This window comes from Grampus griseus (genome assembly GCF_964374135.1).
Source record: "Grampus griseus genome assembly, chromosome: 11".
In the NCBI taxonomy this organism is placed as follows: domain Eukaryota; kingdom Metazoa; phylum Chordata; class Mammalia; order Artiodactyla; family Delphinidae; genus Grampus; species Grampus griseus.
Genome location: NC_139005.1, coordinates 1,477,191 through 1,495,272, shown reverse-complemented (window position 1 = coordinate 1,495,272; position 18,082 = coordinate 1,477,191). Strand labels below are relative to the sequence as shown.

General features: G+C 53.7%; 1 protein-coding gene across 1 annotated transcript in view; it reads right to left on the bottom strand.

Moving 5' to 3' along the window:
- Positions 1-18,082, bottom strand: part of CACNA2D4 (calcium voltage-gated channel auxiliary subunit alpha2delta 4) — a gene marked incomplete at both ends in the record, with an annotated part of 97,063 nt that overhangs the window by 34,953 nt on the left and 44,028 nt on the right. Inside the window, 6 exons of the mRNA XM_082665219.1 lie at positions 1,354-1,449; positions 7,210-7,303; positions 8,639-8,736; positions 8,811-8,856; positions 10,929-10,996; positions 12,746-12,807. Of these exons, the coding sequence (XP_082521345.1) occupies positions 1,354-1,449; positions 7,210-7,303; positions 8,639-8,736; positions 8,811-8,856; positions 10,929-10,996; positions 12,746-12,807 (464 nt within the window). The remainder of the gene's footprint in view (positions 1-1,353; positions 1,450-7,209; positions 7,304-8,638; positions 8,737-8,810; positions 8,857-10,928; positions 10,997-12,745; positions 12,808-18,082) is intronic.

Below are 18,082 nucleotides of genomic sequence, written 5' to 3'. Positions count from 1 at the left end.
AACCTGCAGGTGGATAACTGAGGTTTGATTCTGGGCATGCTTGGCTCGGGGCTCTCAGAAGCCCACCTGCCTGGCTGCACCGTCCTGGGCTGCACTGACGCCAGGGGCCAGGCAAGGGGAGCCCCCTGGAGGTGTGCAGTGCACGCGCGGCCGTTCGTGGGGCTGGTTCGTGACTCAGGAGGGTCTGTCTGTACCGACTTCCCTCCTCCGTTCTTGGAAGCCTTTTGGAGAGGGTGCAGGGGTGTCCGAGACCCTCCCCTCACACTGCCCGGTGTGGTCCCCGGTCCAACCGGGGCCACAGGAAGATGTGGACGTGCGTTTTTTCTACTGGGGGAGGAAGTTTAAGGGGATGAGGGTGGTGAGCTTGGGGAGGAAAGTTCCCAGGTGGCTCGAGGCCTTCGGGCGAGTCTGCAGTTCTCCCACTGGATCTGGTCCACCTGGGTCACCTGTTGTGTCTCTAACCGGCGGAGGAAGGGCTGGCCAGGCAGGACGCTTCCTGGGTTTCCACCTCTCAGGGAGGGAGTGGGGAGGGGGAGGGCCACCTAATGCCTCTTCCTAGAAGCGTCTGCTTCCTGGAAATGGCGGGTCAGTCTTGGAGTCCGTGAGGAAGACCCCCCGATGGCGTCCTCCTGGGGCCATGGGTGGGCGGGAGGCAAGGACACTGGGGTCAGGTCTGCGCAGGAGACCTCTTGGCTGTCCCCCCAAGGTGGCCGCGGGCCCCCCACCTTGAGTCTCGTGGTCTGCAGAGTGGCAGGTGGCTTCGCTCCCCTAACCACAGCATGCTCCCCCGGGCACCCCCTTTGCTGCAGTGCCGGGTGGGACGCCCTGGTGGGCGGGTCCCGGGTGGCTTTGCTGGGGGCGGGGCTTCTCAGCCTCAGCACCGCCGACGTTTTGGGCCCCGGGAAACGGCTGGGGGCCGTCCAGTGCGCTGCGGGCCGTGCAGCGGCGTCCCTGGCCTCTACCCACTGGACGCCAGTAGCAACCCCCTGCCCTCCCCCAGCTGTGACGTCCAGAACTGTCTCCAGGGTAGGGGGCAGAATCACCCCCATCTGAGAATTTCGGGCTTGGGGGAGGGGAAAGTTGTCGACAAAGGACGGGCACGGCCGGAAGATTCAGCCCATTGCTCAGAGATCTGTCCCGGCGGGAAGACCGCATCTGGTTCCCCTCTTGGGAGTGAATGGGGATGAGCCCAGGATGGGACCAAGCCTGGCTGGAAGGGGTGCTTCTCCGGCTGTCCCAGTCTGTAAACCCGAACCCTTCCTCCCCCCGTACTCTTGGAGTCCGGCACAGGTCTGCCCACAAACCACAGGGGCACCCCAGGGACCCCGCTCCCTGGCCTCCGGCAGGACTCACTTGTCAGAGACCTTTTCGGAGCCCACGAACAGGCTGCTTCTGAGGAGGCCGGCCCGGGTGCCCAGGAAGGCCATGTCCACCACATGCTCGGACTCACTGCGGGCAGACAGAGCAGAAGTCATCACCACGTGCCCGGGGAGGAGGGATGGGCGTACTGGGAGGACCTGCAGGCCTCTCCCGGCGCCGGGCCTTCTGACTGGGGTGGGTGGGGGCAGGTGGGTCAGTCTCTCGAGGGGATGCTGCTGGCCGTCTGCTGTGAGCATCCCTGGGCTGCACCTGCCCTCATTCGTGGGTCCCCTGGGCCTCTGCCCCTCTGCGTGCATGCAGCTTTGCGGGAAGTTAGCTCTGGAAGACGGAAGGAACCCAGGAAGAGAGATTTTGTCCCGGGACCTAAGGAAAGTAACTCCTTGTGACCAGCACACACTTAGTACCCCACCATGTGAAGCCCTTTGCAAACGTTTGCCTTATTCCTGAGATGGGGAAGGAGAAGACTGTCCACATCCACAAAGAGGAGTCTGGGCAGAGCTCACGCCTTTGCCAACAAGACTTGGGAGAGCCCGCAGGCTGGAGGGCGCTGTTCCTTCTCTCACGGTCCCGGAGCGGCCCTGTGGGGACAATGCCCCACCTGGGAGAGTCACCTTTTTTGAAATGTCAACCTTACTGACGTATAACGGACATAAAACTGTAAGATAGTTGAAGCGTACATTATGGTGATTTGAGATAGGTACACATTGTGAGAGGATTCCCTCCATCGTGGGTGCGTGTGTGTGCGCACGGCGCGTGCATGTGAACATTTAAGTTCTACTCCCTTAGCTAATCTCAGTTACACAATCCAGTGTTCCAACTAGAATCACCACCCTCAGGCCTTATTCATTTTACAGCTGGAAGGCCGTGCCCTTCACCAGCCTCTCCCCATGCATGTATCCCACCGCCAGCCCCCGGCAACCGTTTTTCTACTCCATGTTTCTATGATTACACTTGTTTTTTAGATCTCACATATAAGTGATACAGTGCAGTATTCATCGTTTTCTGTCTGACTTATTTCACTTAACATAATGCCCTCTAGGTTCATCCATGTTGTTGCCAATGGCAGGAATTTCCTCTTTTTAAAGGCTGAGTAATATTCCATTGAATATACACACCACACCTTCTTTATCCATTCATCCATCAGTGGACACTTGGGTTGTTTCTGTGTCTTGGCTACTGTGAATAAGGCTGCAGTGAACAGGAGGGTGCAGATACCTCTTCAATAGTCTGCTTTTGTTTTCTTTGGATAAACACCCAGAAGTGGGATTGCTGGGTCCTGTGATAGTTCTATTTTTAATTTCTTGAGGAACCTCCATACTGTTTTCCATAGTGTCAAAATCAGTTTACATTCCCACCAACAGTGCACAAGTGTTCCCCTTTCTCCACATCCTTGCCAACACTTGTCAGTGCTTGTCTTTTTGATAATAGTCATTCCAACAGGTATAAGGTGACATCTCACTGTTTTTTGTTTTTTTTTAAATTTATTTTTGGCTGTGTTGGGTCTTCGTTGCTGTGCACGGGGTTTCTCTAGTTGTGGCGAACAGGGGCTGCTCTTTGTTGCAGTGCACGGGCTACTCTTCGTTGCAGTGCACGGGCTTCTCTTGCTGCGGAGCACGGGCTCTAGGCGCGCGGGCTTCAGTAGTTGTGGCTTGCGGGCTCTAGAGCGCAGGCTCAGTAGTTGTGGTGCACAGGCTTAGCTGCTCCACGGCATGTGGAATCTTCCCAGACCAGGGCTCAAACATGTGTCCCCTGCATTGGCAGGCGGATTCTTAACCACTGTGCCATCAGGGAAGCCCCCTCGGTTTCTTCTTTATTCTATTTATACTTGACTAAAGAAAAACTTCTCCTCAACATCTGTTTATCCTGAGGCATAATTTGTAAGAAGAGGCAGGATAAAGAATCGTGTCTCTGTTTCTTCACCAGTTGGTACAAGTATGAATAGGTTTCCTAACATCTTCCAAAGGTGACCAAGAAGGTTTTTCCTTCAGTATTACTCTGAGCGCAGGATTTTAGCATGTTTACTGTGCTCTTACCTACTGCTGTTGTTACGGTGATGCTGGTCTGACTGCCTCTCGTCTGGCCGGCGAGAGCCCCTTCAGTGCGGCTCTGACGTCCTGTTGGCAAAACCTCCTTCGTCTTTGATGACTTGCCCCTGGGATGACAAGGTGCCCCCAGCTCATTCTGTCCACCCCTTGCCCCTGACCTGGAATCAGACACTTCTCCAGGGATCACTGACTCATTTTAGTGAGAACTTCTTAAAGTAGATATTGGAAGTCCACAAGCTGGGTCTGGGGTGCTCACTGAGGTTGGTCCTTTCAGTGGACGAGGATCCCCTCTTTGTTTCCTTCAGGGAAAATACATGAGTTCATCGATATTTCCAACTTGTATTTAGGGTCCCATCTAAACTTCTCTGATTTAAAAAATTTGCACCTCTTTTCTCGTTTGTTGAAAATCTTGTTCCTAATGACATTAACAATACTATGTGCTCTGTCTATCCATGTAGTTTGAGAAGAACAGTTTTTAAGATTTTGTTTAGTGTTTACAGTTCTGTTTCCAAGTCCCTTGAGAGAAGCCCCCGACGTGTGGTCATCGCACGAGCCTGCTACACAGCCAGGTTCACTTGTTTCATTTGCTTTCAGATTTTTAGAGCTTATTTCTTAAAAGTTAATTTTGTTTTATAATGATATAAACATTTACATGGTTCCAAAGTCAAACGCAAAATAAGGCATATTCAGAAGTCTGTTTCTGTCTCCATCCCTCTGTTCCTTCACTCTTCCTACAAGTAACCCTTTTTGTTTGCTAGTTTATTTTTCCATTAAAATATGTAGATATATATGCACATACATATATATGTTTATAGACGTGTAAGTAACGATGAAGATATATTTGCATTTTCTCTTTTAGATAACCAGCAGGGTATTATTATACACAATTCTCTCCATTGCTGAGACCTTCCGCGGCAATGTACATAGTTCTCAGTTTTCAAGGCTACATAGTATTCCGTTAGGTGGAGCCACCAGCGTTCATTTAACTAGGCTCCTACTAATGGACATTTAGGTGATTTCCAATCTTTTGCTGTTACGAACGGCGCACGTGTATGTCTTTGGGATGCATTCCCAGGAGCAGGATCGTTGGCCAGAGTGTACATGCATATGTCACTTTGGTAGATACTGTCAGATTCCCCTCCACAGGCTTTGAAACATTTTGCATTCCCACCAACAGCGCACAAGAATGTCTGATTCCCCACAGTCTCGTGACAATGCCCGTCAGCAAACGTAAATGGTTGTCAGTCTAAATGACAAGTACAACCTCAGCCCACCTTCCACTTGCAAATCCTTTTATTATGAGCTGGATTGAGCACTTGTTCATGCAACTGAGGACGAGCTGCACGAAGTCTCTGAACCGCCTCTTGGTCGTTTTCCCCGTAAGTCGTTGGTCGTTCACTTCTCTATTGTTGAAGTTCTCTACCACACATATGTAATATAGGGACAGTCACTCTTTCTTTGTTTTTTTAAGTTGCCAACATTTTTCCAGTGTGTCATTTCTCTTTTCACCTTGCTCATGGTTTTTTTTTTTTTTTTTTTTTTTTTTGCCAAATAAACATTTTATGTTCTTAAATTTATCAGTCATTCCCTTGTGGCTTCTGAATTCTGAGCCATTGCTGGGAAAGCTTTCCCCACTCCTAGATTGTACAGCAACAGGCTCATGGTTTACTCTAGCGCTTATATGGTTTCATTTTCTACATTTAAATCTCTGCGTCATTTGGACTTTATCCAGGTCTACGGTGTGAGGAAAGAATACAGCGTTATTGCTCTGCAGATGGCCCTCAAACCGGTTAGCATCACACAGTCCATCTTTCCCTCCCTGGTCTGACACGAGGCCCTTGTCATACACTAAATTTCCACGTGCATTGAGATGAATTTGTGGATTTTCTTTTCCATTCCCTTGGTCTGCCTGTCTGTTCCTGTGTCAAAACCACACTGTATAAGTTGCAGAGGTTCTGTAGCGTTTTCCTGTTTTGTGGGACCAGCCTTCCTTCGTTGCCTTTCTTTTTCAGCGTTTTCCTGGCAATTCTTGCCTGTTCTTCCGAATGAGCTTCATTCTGCCTGTGTTTTCTTCTAGCAGTTTTATGATTTCAGGTCTTACATTGAAGTCTTTAATCCATTTAGGCTGATTTTTGTGTATGGTGAGAGACAGTGGTCTAGTTTCTTTCCTTTCTTTTTTGCATACGGCTGTCCAGTTTTCCTGACACCATTTGTTAGAGAGACTGTCCTTTCTCCAGTGTATATTCCTGGCTCCTTTGTCAAACAGTACTTGTCCGCATACGTGTGGGTTTATTTCTCCGCTCTCAGTTCTGTTCCATTGATCTATGTCTCTGTTTTTCTGCCAGTACCATGCTGTTTTGATGACCCCAGGTCATCTCTCCTGAGACATTCTTTCCCTGGTCAAGAATATGTGTTCCTCAATGTTTCCCAACATTAAAAAATCAGCTAATTTCTGAACTTGGAAAGATAAAGATTGTGTCTTCTCTCCAAACCTGGTGAGCCAGCCCCCACTGTAGAAGGCAGGACAGCACAGGGGCCAAGAGTCTGGACCCTGGAAACAGGCTGCCTGGTTTTGACTCCAGCGCGGCCACTTCTGAGGCAGGTGACCTTGGGCAAATTACTTACCTCATTCTGCCTTGGCTTCCTCATCTGTAAAGTGGGGATAATGGTAGGACCTATACTGTAGGGTCCTCGTGAGGATCAAAAGGCTTAATGTACACTAAGCACTTGGAACAGTGCCTGGCCCTCTGTATTCTTCATTCTTCAGTTTTATTTAATTTTGAATAGATAATACAGTCACATGGCTCAAATTGGTATCAAAAAGTTATATATTGGGCTTCCCTGGTGGCGCAGTGGTTGAGAGTCCGCCTGCCGATGCACGGGATGCGGGTTCGTGCCCCGGTCCGGGAAGATCCCACGTGCCGCGGAGCGGCTGGGCCCGTGAGTCATGGCCGCTGAGCCTGCGCGTCTGGAGCCTGTGCTCCACAACGGGAGAGGCCACAGCAGTGAGAGGCCAAGTTATATAGTGAAAAGTGTCCCTCCATCCCTGTTTCAGTTACCCATTCTTCTGACCAGAAGCAACCAGTGAGAACTGTTTCCTATATAGCCTTCCATAGATATTTTATACATACACACCCCCTATATTATGTTTTTCCCCCTTTGATAGAAATGGTAGCGTACCACCAGGCACTGTTCTGCATCTTGCTTTTTAAACAGGTGTTTGTTCCTATAAGATTCTGTCGGTGTTTTCATGAGGACAGCACTAGGAGAGGTCTGACGTCGTCCTGATGTCGAAGTTGACTCTTACTGTTCAGGAACAGGTGTGGCCCCTGCATCCTTTGCCTCATTAGTACCTTACACCCTCCTGGCACTCACATGCACACACACGCTCACACACTCACGTCCATTCATCTCTTCTTTCTACCTTCCTGCTAAACACCAGAGCCCCAGGTGACGAAGGGCTTGGACTCACCTTCCCTGCTGGAAACGAGGCCCCCGTCGGCTTGAACCGCTCTCTCCGGGCCCTTCGGCTAATGGGCTCTCACAGCCGGAGCCGGCCCCAAGGGAGGGGTTCTGGGAACTGGGCCTGGGGCGTGGGCTGGGTGTTCCCTGGGAGGGGAGGGGGCAGCAGCAGGGGCCTTGAGGAAGCTTTGTCAAGTCCCTGCTGTCCCGGGGCTGTCCCTCCCACACCTTCCCACCCTCCTCTCAGGACAAAGGACACAGCAGGAGGCCCTGCCTCAGCTCAGGGACCCCAGGGGCGGGACCCTCAGCCCCACGGACGTACTCGGAGGTGTTGAGGGACAGTGCCGTCCAGTGCGCCTCCATGGGGGCCGTCACCACTGCGTCAAACAGCAGCTCCTGCAATAGTTCCTCGTCGCCTGGGGCAAAATACGGAGACCACCCTCTTACTCCCCCGTGGTCAGGAGCTCAGCTCAGCCCCACCCAGGGGCCCTGAACTTCAGGCGCGAGACGTGCTTCGAGCTGGAGGAGGGCAGCTCGGGGGGCCAGGAGGCCGCGTCCTCAGCCTCCACCGTGTGGGCAGAACCAAGGGGCTGCCAGGCCTTCCCAGCTCTTGGGCTCCATGAAATCAGGAGGCCCACCCGCCGGCCGCCCTCCCCTCCCCTCCCTCTCGCCACTGGGCTCCGTCGTGCCCACGCCTCCCCGAGCGCCTAAACCTGCCCCGGGGCCTGTGCACACGTGGTCCAGATGCTCCCGCCCCCTGCTTGCGAGGACGGCCCTTTCTTCTCCCTCCGCCCCTCTAACACGATTCTTACGTTCACTGTGGTGAAATCCACCCAGCACACACCCGACCGACAGCGTGCGGTCTGGGCATTTACACCTGCTCGGAGACGGGCGGCCCTCACCTCCACAGCACAACGTTCCCCCGACCCCCCAGGAGATCCACTCGGTGGCTCCTTTCTGTCCTCAGCTGCAGTGACGCCTCCTGACGAGGGGCCCCCCGGCCACGGTTAGAGCAGCCCCCTCTCCCCCAGGGCACCTGCTCACGGCTTTACACCCCCTGCATCGACACACTGCCGCTTCCCGGTTACCTGTCTCCTCCCCTAGAGCACAGGCCCCGTGAGCACAAGGGCCTGGCCTCTGGGTCACAGGCAGCTTCACTGCCCCTCTGCCCCCCAGGCCCGGCGCAGACGTGTGGGTGGAATGAATGAATGAATGAGGCCTTGTCAGGCGGACACGGGAAGCGGGGTCTTCTCCCCAGCGGGAGGCTGATGGGACAGGATGACCCGTGCCTCCTTCCAAAGAGGAAGAAAAGGGACCATGCGGAGGGTGGCCCTGTGACTCCCCAGCTGCATTAGTGCAGGGACGTGGGGTCACCTGGGAACCCGGCTTAGGAAACACTCAACAGACACGGCGTCCAGGAGGCGAGGACTTGAGGGGGCAGACATCAGCTACTGGCTGGGGGTGGGGACGGACCTGATGGGCAGGCCAGCATCCTTCACTGTGGGAGCCTTAACAGTGCCTGGGCGACAGACGCTTAAAGAGACCCCGCTCCCTGCCGTGGGGACACACCTGTGCCCCTGCAGGTCCCAGAGCTCTCAGTCACCGGCGTGGCCCCAGTGAGGCTGGCTCTGTCCTCTCCTTTGGGGACTCCCTGTTCTCCCTAAGCCATCGTGAGGTCTGCAGATGGGGCCCCTCTTCCCAGCCCACTGTCCCCACGGAGTCCTGAGCTTCGGGGCCGGAGAATCACTCACACTCCAGGGCTGGGTCCCGCCCGGTCAGGAAGCGGACCACGGCCTCCAGCTGGCTGAGCCTGCGGTGCTCGGGGTCGATGTCCGTGACGCAGTAGATCCTGGAACCCACGGAGCCCGTTACCCAGAGCCCACACCCTGCCCTGTTCCCCCTGCCCCGAGCCCCCGTCCTCACCAGTCGCTGGCCAGGCTCAGGTCCGGGTGAAGCAGGTCGTGCAGGCCTGAAAGCAAAGTCCACGCTCACCCACTGCCCAGAGTTTGTGTACCAAGTGCTCTAGAAACAGCATCGGGGAAGGGCTGGGCCGTGTCCTGCCTCGTTCCCGGGCAGAGCGGAATCTCAGCCCACAGGACGGCTGGGCCAGCACAGGTCCCGCCGTTGTCACTGTCACGTTGCTTCTGAAACGCTTTCCTTCCCACTGCCTCCTGGACCTGCCCGATGGGATCGCCCTCAAGGAGACATCGGCTTCCCTGGCTTCACTGTACCGAACCGAGCCGCGGGGCCCTGCATGTCTGTGGCGGCGTGCTCAGCACGTGTTTGTTGACCGACTGAATGGACGAATGCCCTCCTGTGCACCCACTGGTACTCAATTAAGATCTGTTAATTGAAGGAAAGGATGATGGCATGCCAAGGGCCTCTGTGGAGTCACTGAACATGATGCTGGACAAACACACACAGGCAGACAGCTCAGGGGCGACGGCCTTCCCCACCGGAAGCCCATGGATGCCTGGTGGGTCTCACCACAGCGAGGGTAAGGGATGTACCCTCTGTCCTGCAGTGGTGACATCTGGGCACGTCTGGAAAGAGGAAGAGGAAGGAAGAAGGAGGCCCAGGGAGTTTGGTTTCTGGGGGGACAGTGGGAGACAGGGAAGGTCAGTGTCCTGGCGTCATGGACACGAGCCGTGACAGGAGCCTGGGGGAGGCTCCTCCTGGGACAGCTCCCGGCAAAGTGACCGCAGATGCGTCTGGGTGGGCTGGGGTCAGAGGGTGGGGCAGCACAGCCCAGGGCAGACCCTGAAGCTTCGGGCGAGGAGAGATGAAAAGGGGCCACAGGTCATGGAAGGCCTTTAGCAGCGGCACTGTCCAGTTTGGATTTATAGAAAAATCCCTCTGGAGAAGGTCAGAGAAAGGAAGACCTGCGGGTGTGGTTTCCAGGAGAGAGTGGGAGTGAGCAGGATGGAGGGGAAAGACGGGGGGATGAGATGATCCAAGGGTCGGAAATGGAAGAACAGACAGAACGTGAGGTTCAAGGGCTGTGGCCGCGTCGTCCGAGGACCTCCTGACATGTCCCAGGGCCCACGTGGGTTTTGTTCTCCCAGGGCGCCCAGGCAGCTGCAAGTCCAGGGCGGGTGGGGGCGGAGGGTCTCTCTCCCGTCCTCCTGCAACACGCCTCCCCCCATCCCCCTGCAACACGCCTCCCCCCATCCCCATTCACATCCCACAGGCTCCTGTAATGGGTGGAATTATGTCCCCCAAAGATGTGTGAAGTGTCAACCCCAGTCTCTGTGGACGTGACCTTATCCGGAAATAGGATCGTGGCAGATGTAACCAAGTTAAGATGAGGTCGCTGGGCTTCCCTGGTGGTGCAGTGGTTGAGAGTCCGCCTGCCGATGCAGGGGACACGGGTTCCTGCCCCGGTCCGGGAAGATCCCACATGCTGTGGAGCGGCTGGGCCCGTGAGCCATGGCCGCTGAGCCTCCGCGTCCGGAGCCTGTGCTCCGCAACGGGAGAGGCCACAACAGTGAGAGGCCCGCGTACCGCAAAAAAAAAAAAAAAAAAAAAAGATGAGGTCGCTGATAAGAAGGGAAAATTGAGACTCACGAGGGGAGAAGCTGTGTGATGACCAAGGCAGAGTCGGGAGAGTGGCAGCCACAAGCCCAGGGCCAGTGGGAGCCGGGAGGGGCAGGAGGGACACTGCCCTGGAGGCGCTGGGTGGAGCGGGGCTCCCAGAACAGAGAAGCTGGCCAGTTTTGGGGGCAGCCCCAGCAAACGGCTACGGATCTGCCCACTCGCCCTCCCAGGCCTCTTCTTTCCCTCTGAGTGGTCTGACAGGTAAACCCCGCCCTGTCCAGCAAGGCCGCCCAGAGTCTGACCACCTGTCTGGCAGGTCTTAGACTCCGCGGGTTGTGGCGACTGTCCAGCAGACCCTGCGGGCCCTGGAACCGGGGATGCCAGGCCCCTCTAGCCACGTAGCCCTGCCCGCAGAGCCCCTGCCTGGATGGCCCTGCCCCGTGTTCCCGGAGAAGCCAGTTTTCCTCCGAACTGTCCGCCAGTCCTGGGCGCCGGCCAACCCACCTTCTTCCACAGACGTGTTCCCCAGGAGGACGTATTCGCCGTGGCCGCGGGAGAGCACCACTCCCAAACTGTTGGCAGAGTGAAGGACGCCGGCTCACCACCAGCTGGTGCCCACGGCCCAGCCCAGCCTCGTCGTCTGAGCCTCCGAGCCTCCCACACCCACGACAGGGCGCACAGCCAGCCCCCGCCCGCCCTGGCCCTCGGCGTCCCCTCCAAAACACAGGCAGCACTTCTGTTTTGTCATCAGCCTTTTTCCTGGGAAGGACGCTGGACACGACAGGACAAAGGCCCCCTCCACTCTCATTTTGTCAGATTCACCCTGGACCTGTCGGGGCCCCCAGGGACGGGGAGGGGTCTCTGTGTCCCACGCGTCCCGCAGTCGGGAGGCCCCTCCTGCCTGGAGAATCCCACCATGCCTTCGTCAGGAAAAGCATCGCTTCTGAACCTTGGCTGGATACCTGAACCACTTGGGTCGGGGGGCTTTACAGGGTACGAGCGCCCGGGCCCACCCCAGGAATGCCAAGTAAGGTAAGAAGGAGGACCTGGACGCTGGCGATGTTACAAGGACCCACAGGTGCTCCAGGAGCAGTCAGGGCTGGGAACCACCCTTCACTGAGAAATGGGTAATTCAGAGAGAAGCCCCATTTGTTCCCTAAACTGTATGATACTAGAGTGAATATTTATGTGGTGGGAGGGAACCTGAGAGCTCTTCAAATCCCATCTTTCATCTTACAATTGCTTATGATTGCGTTGCTTAAAATCTCTAGGTCGATCATGTCATTTAATCCACCCAGTTCCGCCCAAAGGCAGCTGTAATTACCCCTACTTTACAGAGGTGGAACCTAAAGCACAGAGGCTGAGAAACTTGACTAAGGTCACAGCCTGTGCGTGGTGGCTCCAGGCCCTGCGCACTGGGCTGCACTGCACACCGGGCTGCACTGCACACCAGGCTGCACTGCGCACTGGGCTGCACTGTGCACTGGGCTGCACTGTGCACTGGGCTGGCTGCACTGCACACCGGGCTGCAGTGCACACAGGGCTGCACTGCGCACCGGGCTGCACTGTGCACTGGGCTGCACTGCACACCGGGCTGCACTGCACACAGGGCTGCACTGCGCACCGGGCTGCACTGTGCACTGGGCTGCACTGCACACCGGGCTGCACTGCGCACTGGGCTGCACTGTGCACTGGGCTGCACTGCGCACTGGGCTGCACTGCACACCGGGCTGCACTGCACACAGGGCTGCACTGCGCACCGGGCTGCACTGTGCACTGGGCTGCACTGCACACCGGGCTGCACTGCACACAGGGCTGCACTGCGCACCGGGCTGCACTGTGCACTGGGCTGCACTGCACACCGGGCTGCACTGCACACAGGGCTGCACTGCACACCGGGCTGCACTGCGCACTGGGCTGCACTGCACACCGGGCTGCACTGTGCACTGGGCTGCACTGCGCACCGGGCTGGCTGCACTGTGCACTGGGCTGCACTGCACACCAGGCTGCACTGTGCACTGGGCTGCACTGCGCACTGGGCTGCACTGTGCACTGGGCTGCACTGCACACCGGGCTGCACTGCGCACCGGGCTGCACTGCACACAGGGCTGCACTGCACACAGGGCTGGCTGCACTGCACACCGGGCTGCACTGGCACAGCAGGTGCAGACCTCAGAATGCAGACCTGAGTCTTCTTCTGTTACCACAAAATTGCCAACTACCTAGAAGTAAATCCACCTCCAGACCTGAAAGTCCCACCTGAGCTGTCGGCTTTCATGTTGCACCCATCCCTCCCCTGCAGACAAGACCCGACCCCTCACCTGAAAGGCGTGTCACTGATGTCCGTGAAGAAGTAGTCGTTGGTCAGGAAAAGAACTCGCTTCTGAAAGAGGCACCAGGAAAGGTGCTTGCTGGGGAGGGAGCGCCAACCGTCCCTCCCCTCCCTCCCCTCCCGCCTCCCTTTCCTCCCCTCCCTCCCTCCCATCCCCCTCCCTCCCCCACCACCTCCCTCCCTCCCATCCCCCTCCCTCCCCCACCCCCTCCCTCCCTCCCATCTCCCTCCTTCCCTCCCTCCCACCCCTCCCTCCCTCCCATGCCCCTCCTTCCTGACCACCCCCTCCCTCCCTCCCTCCCACCCCTCCCACCCCCTCCCTCCCTCCCATCTCCCTCCTTCCCTCTCTCCCACCCCTCCCTCCCCCACCCCTCCCATCTCCCTCCTTCCCTCCCTCCCACCCCTCCCTCCCTCCCATGCCCCTCCTTCCTGACCACTCCTTCCCTCCCCCACCCCTCCCTCCCTCCCATCTCCCTCCTTCCCTCCCTCCCACCCCTCCCTCCCTCCCATCTCCCTCCTTCCCTCCCTCCCACCCCTCCCTCCCCCACCCCTCCCCCTCCCTCCCACCCCCTCCCTCCCTCCCATGCCCCTCCTTCCTGACCACCCCTCCCTCCCTCCCACCCCCTCCCTCCCTTCCCACCTGACACCTGGTGCTCCTCCACTACTTCTTACATCCCCCCAACCCCACCCCCTCACATCTCCTCTCAGTGACGCCACAGGCAGATCCCCTCCCACCAGCACGCTGCAGCCCCTGGGGGATGCCTGAATGCAGGGCCACGGTCCAGACCTGCGTTGTCCCATATGGGGCCACAAGCCACCACATGTGCGACTCAGGAATAGAAGTTTCAAATTTTAGTAAATGTCAGTTAACTAGAGAGCCTGGGTGGCTGGTGGTCCCTGCACTGGGCAGCGGCTGTGGTTCAGGTGGGACCAGAGAAGGCTGCCAGCTGAGCTCACACCTGTACGAGCCACCTGCACGCCCCGCCCACAGCCCCCCCCCCCCCCCCCCCCGCCGGCTCCGGAGCCCAGAGCCCTCAGGCCACGGCGCCCTTGACAGCGGCTCTTTCCTTTCAAAGCTGCCACTTTTAAGTTTAGTTGAATTTGCACAAGTCAGGGCATGGGGAGGGGACACAGTGGCTAAGGACGGGCAAGGGCATCAGACAGACCTGGTCTAAGCCTAGCCGGCCACTCACAGGCTGTGTGCGCTTGGGTAAGTGACTTCACCCGGGCATCGCAGTTCTTGCTCGTAAGTCAGGGGTAACGAGAGCATCCCCTGCATAGGCCACTGGGCGGTGGTGAGGATGCTTTTAGCGGGCCAGTACGGGAAGAGCAGTGTTCACTCCGGGCTCCGAAGCCCTGCGGGCTGTGCCGTCCACAGACACAACGGATGCTTCTGGGAAAGCTACACACTGTGCTGGGCTCGGGAGCTGTTCTTATTTCCTTCACCTCTTTCTGGCTTTTTTACTTCCATGTTGGAAACTGGAGTAAGATGTTGCAGGGGACGTGGCGGGAGAAGGTGACAAAAAAGTTTTACTTCTATAGGAAACCAGCTGTGGACCAAACCCAAAAGATCAGTTCCCAGCACGGGCCTCATCTTCCGTGATGCCCTCCTGTCCCCGCTGCTTCAGGCAGACCTTCTGGCAGTTGGGGGAGGCCCTGGGAGCTACGGGGCAGCTGGGGCCCAGCAAGGGAGGAGATGGGGCTGGCTTGGGGCTGGCTTGAGTCTGGAACTGGAGAGCATTTAAAAATTGTTTTCATACTCTCTCTTTTTTCTAATGGGAGAAAAAGGTGAAACGCGCACATCTAAGTGTGTCATTCCATTAGCTTGATAAAGGTACACAGCCATGCAGTTACCTCTGTGGTGGAGATACAGACTGTTTGCATCCCCTGCAATCTCGTTGCTTCCTTCGGTTTCAATCCCCGCACCTTCCATGGGCGCGCTCTGTTCTGAGCTCCATCCCCCAGGTTAGGTGTCCCTGTTTTCGTGTCACATGTCCTTTTGTGTCGGTTTCTTCTGCTCAACGTAATGTCCTTAAGACCCATCCGCGCTGCTGAGCGTGTCAGCAGTGTGTTCCTTCCCTCTGCCAAGTAGTAAGTACTCCAGGGGGGACTTGCTTCTGTGTTCACCCCTGGTGGTCATCTGTGGTGTTTCCAGTTTGGGGCTATTATGAATAAAGCTGCTGTGGACATGTGTTTTCATTTCTCTTGGTAAATACCAGGAATGGAATTGCTGGGTCATATGGTGAATCATGTTTGCCTTTAGAAAACACTGCCAATGTCCCAGTTATTTTATTGTACTTTCACTAGCAATGTACGCGTTGCGGTTTCTGCACATCTTTGCCAGCCTTTGGTGTTCCCAGTCTTTTACATTTCAGCCATGATAGAGCGTATGAAAGTGGTTTTAATCTGCACCTTCCTGACGGCTAGAGTTGCTGGGCATCTTCCTGTGGGCTTGTGGGTCACGTCTGTTTCTTCATTCGCGAAGTGTCTGCTCAAGTATTTTGCCCATTTTTGTTGGGCTGTTCGTCTTTTTGTTAATGATTTGGAGAAGTTCTTTATCGTCTGGACACAGTCTGTGCCTTGCTTTTTCATTTTCTTAATTGTGCCTTTCGATGAAGTTCAATTTATCAAATGTTATTTAATGTTTAGTGCTTTTGGTGTTCTGTCTAAGAAATCTTTGCAAAACCTCAGGTGGTGAAGACTTTCAGTTACATTTTCTTGTAGGAGGCTTACAGTTTTAGGGTTTACATTGAGAGCTACGGTACATCTCAAATATTTTTGCGTACAGTGTGAGTGTGTCTCAACGTCTATTTTTTTCATACATTTATTCAGTTGTTCCAGCACCATTTGTTGAAAAGATTTTCCTTTCTCCATTGATTTGTCAAAGTGTCTTTACTGAAAATCTACTGATGACACGTGAGTTTATTTCTGGAGTTTCTATTCCATTCCATCAATCCATTTGTCTATTTGTATGTCAATACCATTCTGCTTGGTTACTGTAGCTTTGCAGTAAATTTTGAAATCAGGTAGTGTGAATCGTCCAAATTTGTTCTTTTTTTCAACAGTTCTGACCATTTTAGGTCCTTTGCATATTCATATAAATTTTAGAATCACCGTCTTCTATGTCTAGAAGAAGTCTGTTCAACTTTTTATTGGGATTGTGTTGGATCTATAGATCAATTTGGGCAGAATGGACATCTTAGAAGTATTGATCTTACAACCCATACACATGGTTATATCTTTCTATTTATTTTTTTCTTTGACATGTTTTCTGCAGTGTTATGTCATTTTCAATGTAGAGGTTGTATATGTCTTTGTTAAATTGATTCCTAAGTATTTTATATTGTTTGATGCTATTGAAGTTGGAACTTAAAAATAATTTCATTTCCCAAATGTTTGCTCCTATATATAAAAATACAATTGATTTTTATAATATTGACCTTGTATTCTGTGAACTTGCTCAATTACCTGTTAGTTCCAGCAGCTGTTTTGCAGATTCTCGGGATTTTCTATGTAAACAATCATCTTACTGTGAACAAAGAGAGTTTTACTTCTTCCTTTCTGATTTTTGTGCCTTTTATTTTGTTTCTTTGCCTTATTGCAAAGATAGGTCCTGGAAGGTCCAGAGCAGTGTTAACAGAAGTGGTGAAACCAGATACCCTTACCTTGTTCACAACCTTAGGGAGAAAGTGCTCAATCTTTCATCATTAAAAGTGAGCTTTTTCACAGATGCCTTTTATCAGATGGAGGAAGTTTCCTTCTGTTCCCAGTTAAATTTTGTCAGATGCTCTTTCAGTATCAGTTGGGATGACCATGTGGTGTTTTCCTTTAATCTGTTCATGTAAGGGGATAACTCCACTGTGTGTGGCAGTTGCCATGTATCCTACAAGTTGCAAACCTTACAATACAATGTCAACATTTTTGCTTTAAATAGTCAGTTGTCTTTCTGAGGAGTTAAAAAATGAATGAAGTTCTAACTTCACCCACGTACTTACCATTTCCAGCGCTGTTCATTTCCTTGTGTTGATCTGAGTTTCCATCTGTGTCATTTTTCTTCTGCCTGAAGAATTCCTCAAGCATTTTTCCGAGTGATGAACTCTGATCTCTTTTATCTGAATCTGTCTTTACTTCACCTCTTTTTGGAAGGATATTTCCTCTATATGCGGAACTTTGGGTTGACAGTTTTTTCTTTTGGTTTTTAACAACATTACGTTATTGTTTTTGATGAGAAGTCAGCCATCATTCTTACTATTGTTTTCCCCTATTACTGTTTTCCTCTAGCTTTTAAATAAGATTTTCCCAGGAATTCCCTGGTGGCACAGTGGTTAGGAATCCGCCTGTCAGTGCAAGGGACACGGGTTCGAGCCCTGGCCCGGGAAGATCCCACGTACCACGGAACAACTAAGCCCGTGTGCCACAAGTACTGAGCCTGGGCTCTAGAGCCCGCGTGTCACAACTACTGAAGCCCGCGCACCTAGAGCCCATGCTCCGTAACGAGAGAGGCCACCACAGTGAGAAGCCCTTGCACTGCAACGAAGAGCAGCTCCCACTCACCGCAACTAGAGAAAAGCTCGCGCGCAGCAATGAAGACAAAACGTAGCCAAAAATAAATAAATAAGTAGATAAATTTACTTTTTAAAAAAAGATTTTCCCTTCTCTTTGATTCACAGCAGGCAGACTATGGTGTGTTTAGGTGTGGATTTTTTTTTTTTAATTCTGCTTGGTTTTGCTGAGAATCTTGCATCTATTGGTTGATGTTTTTCACTAAACTCAGGACATTTGGGGCATTAGTTTTTCAAATACTTTTTTCTGTTCCGTCCCTTCTCCTTCCTTCTGGGACTCTAAGGACATACGTTAGACCACTTGATATTAACCCACATGTAACTGAAGAATAATTTCTTAAAACACTTTTCTTTCTGTTCCTTACATTGGATAGTTTCTATTTGTCTTCACAGTCACTGTCCTTTCCCCTCCCATCTGCTGTTAATTCCATCCTGTAGGAATTTCCTTTCAGGTGTTGCACTCTTCAGTTTTAGAATTTCCACTTGGTTCTTGTGCTGGTCTTACACTGTGTCAAGTCAGCTAAGCTGGAATTACATTTTTTTCAGACTCACTTCCCTGTATGGTTCCAAATTAGGGTTGGCCAGATGAGGATTCTGCGTGAGATTTGTACGGGAGAGCAAAGCCGTGGCCGTGTTACACACTGGAGTGGGTACAGCACATGGGGCCCTGCGGCAGCTCACTCTGCTCTGCTGGCTTCCCTTCTTGGGACGGGCAGCTGCCACTGGACCTCCTCCTTCAGTCTCTCTGAGATCTGAGCCAGTGA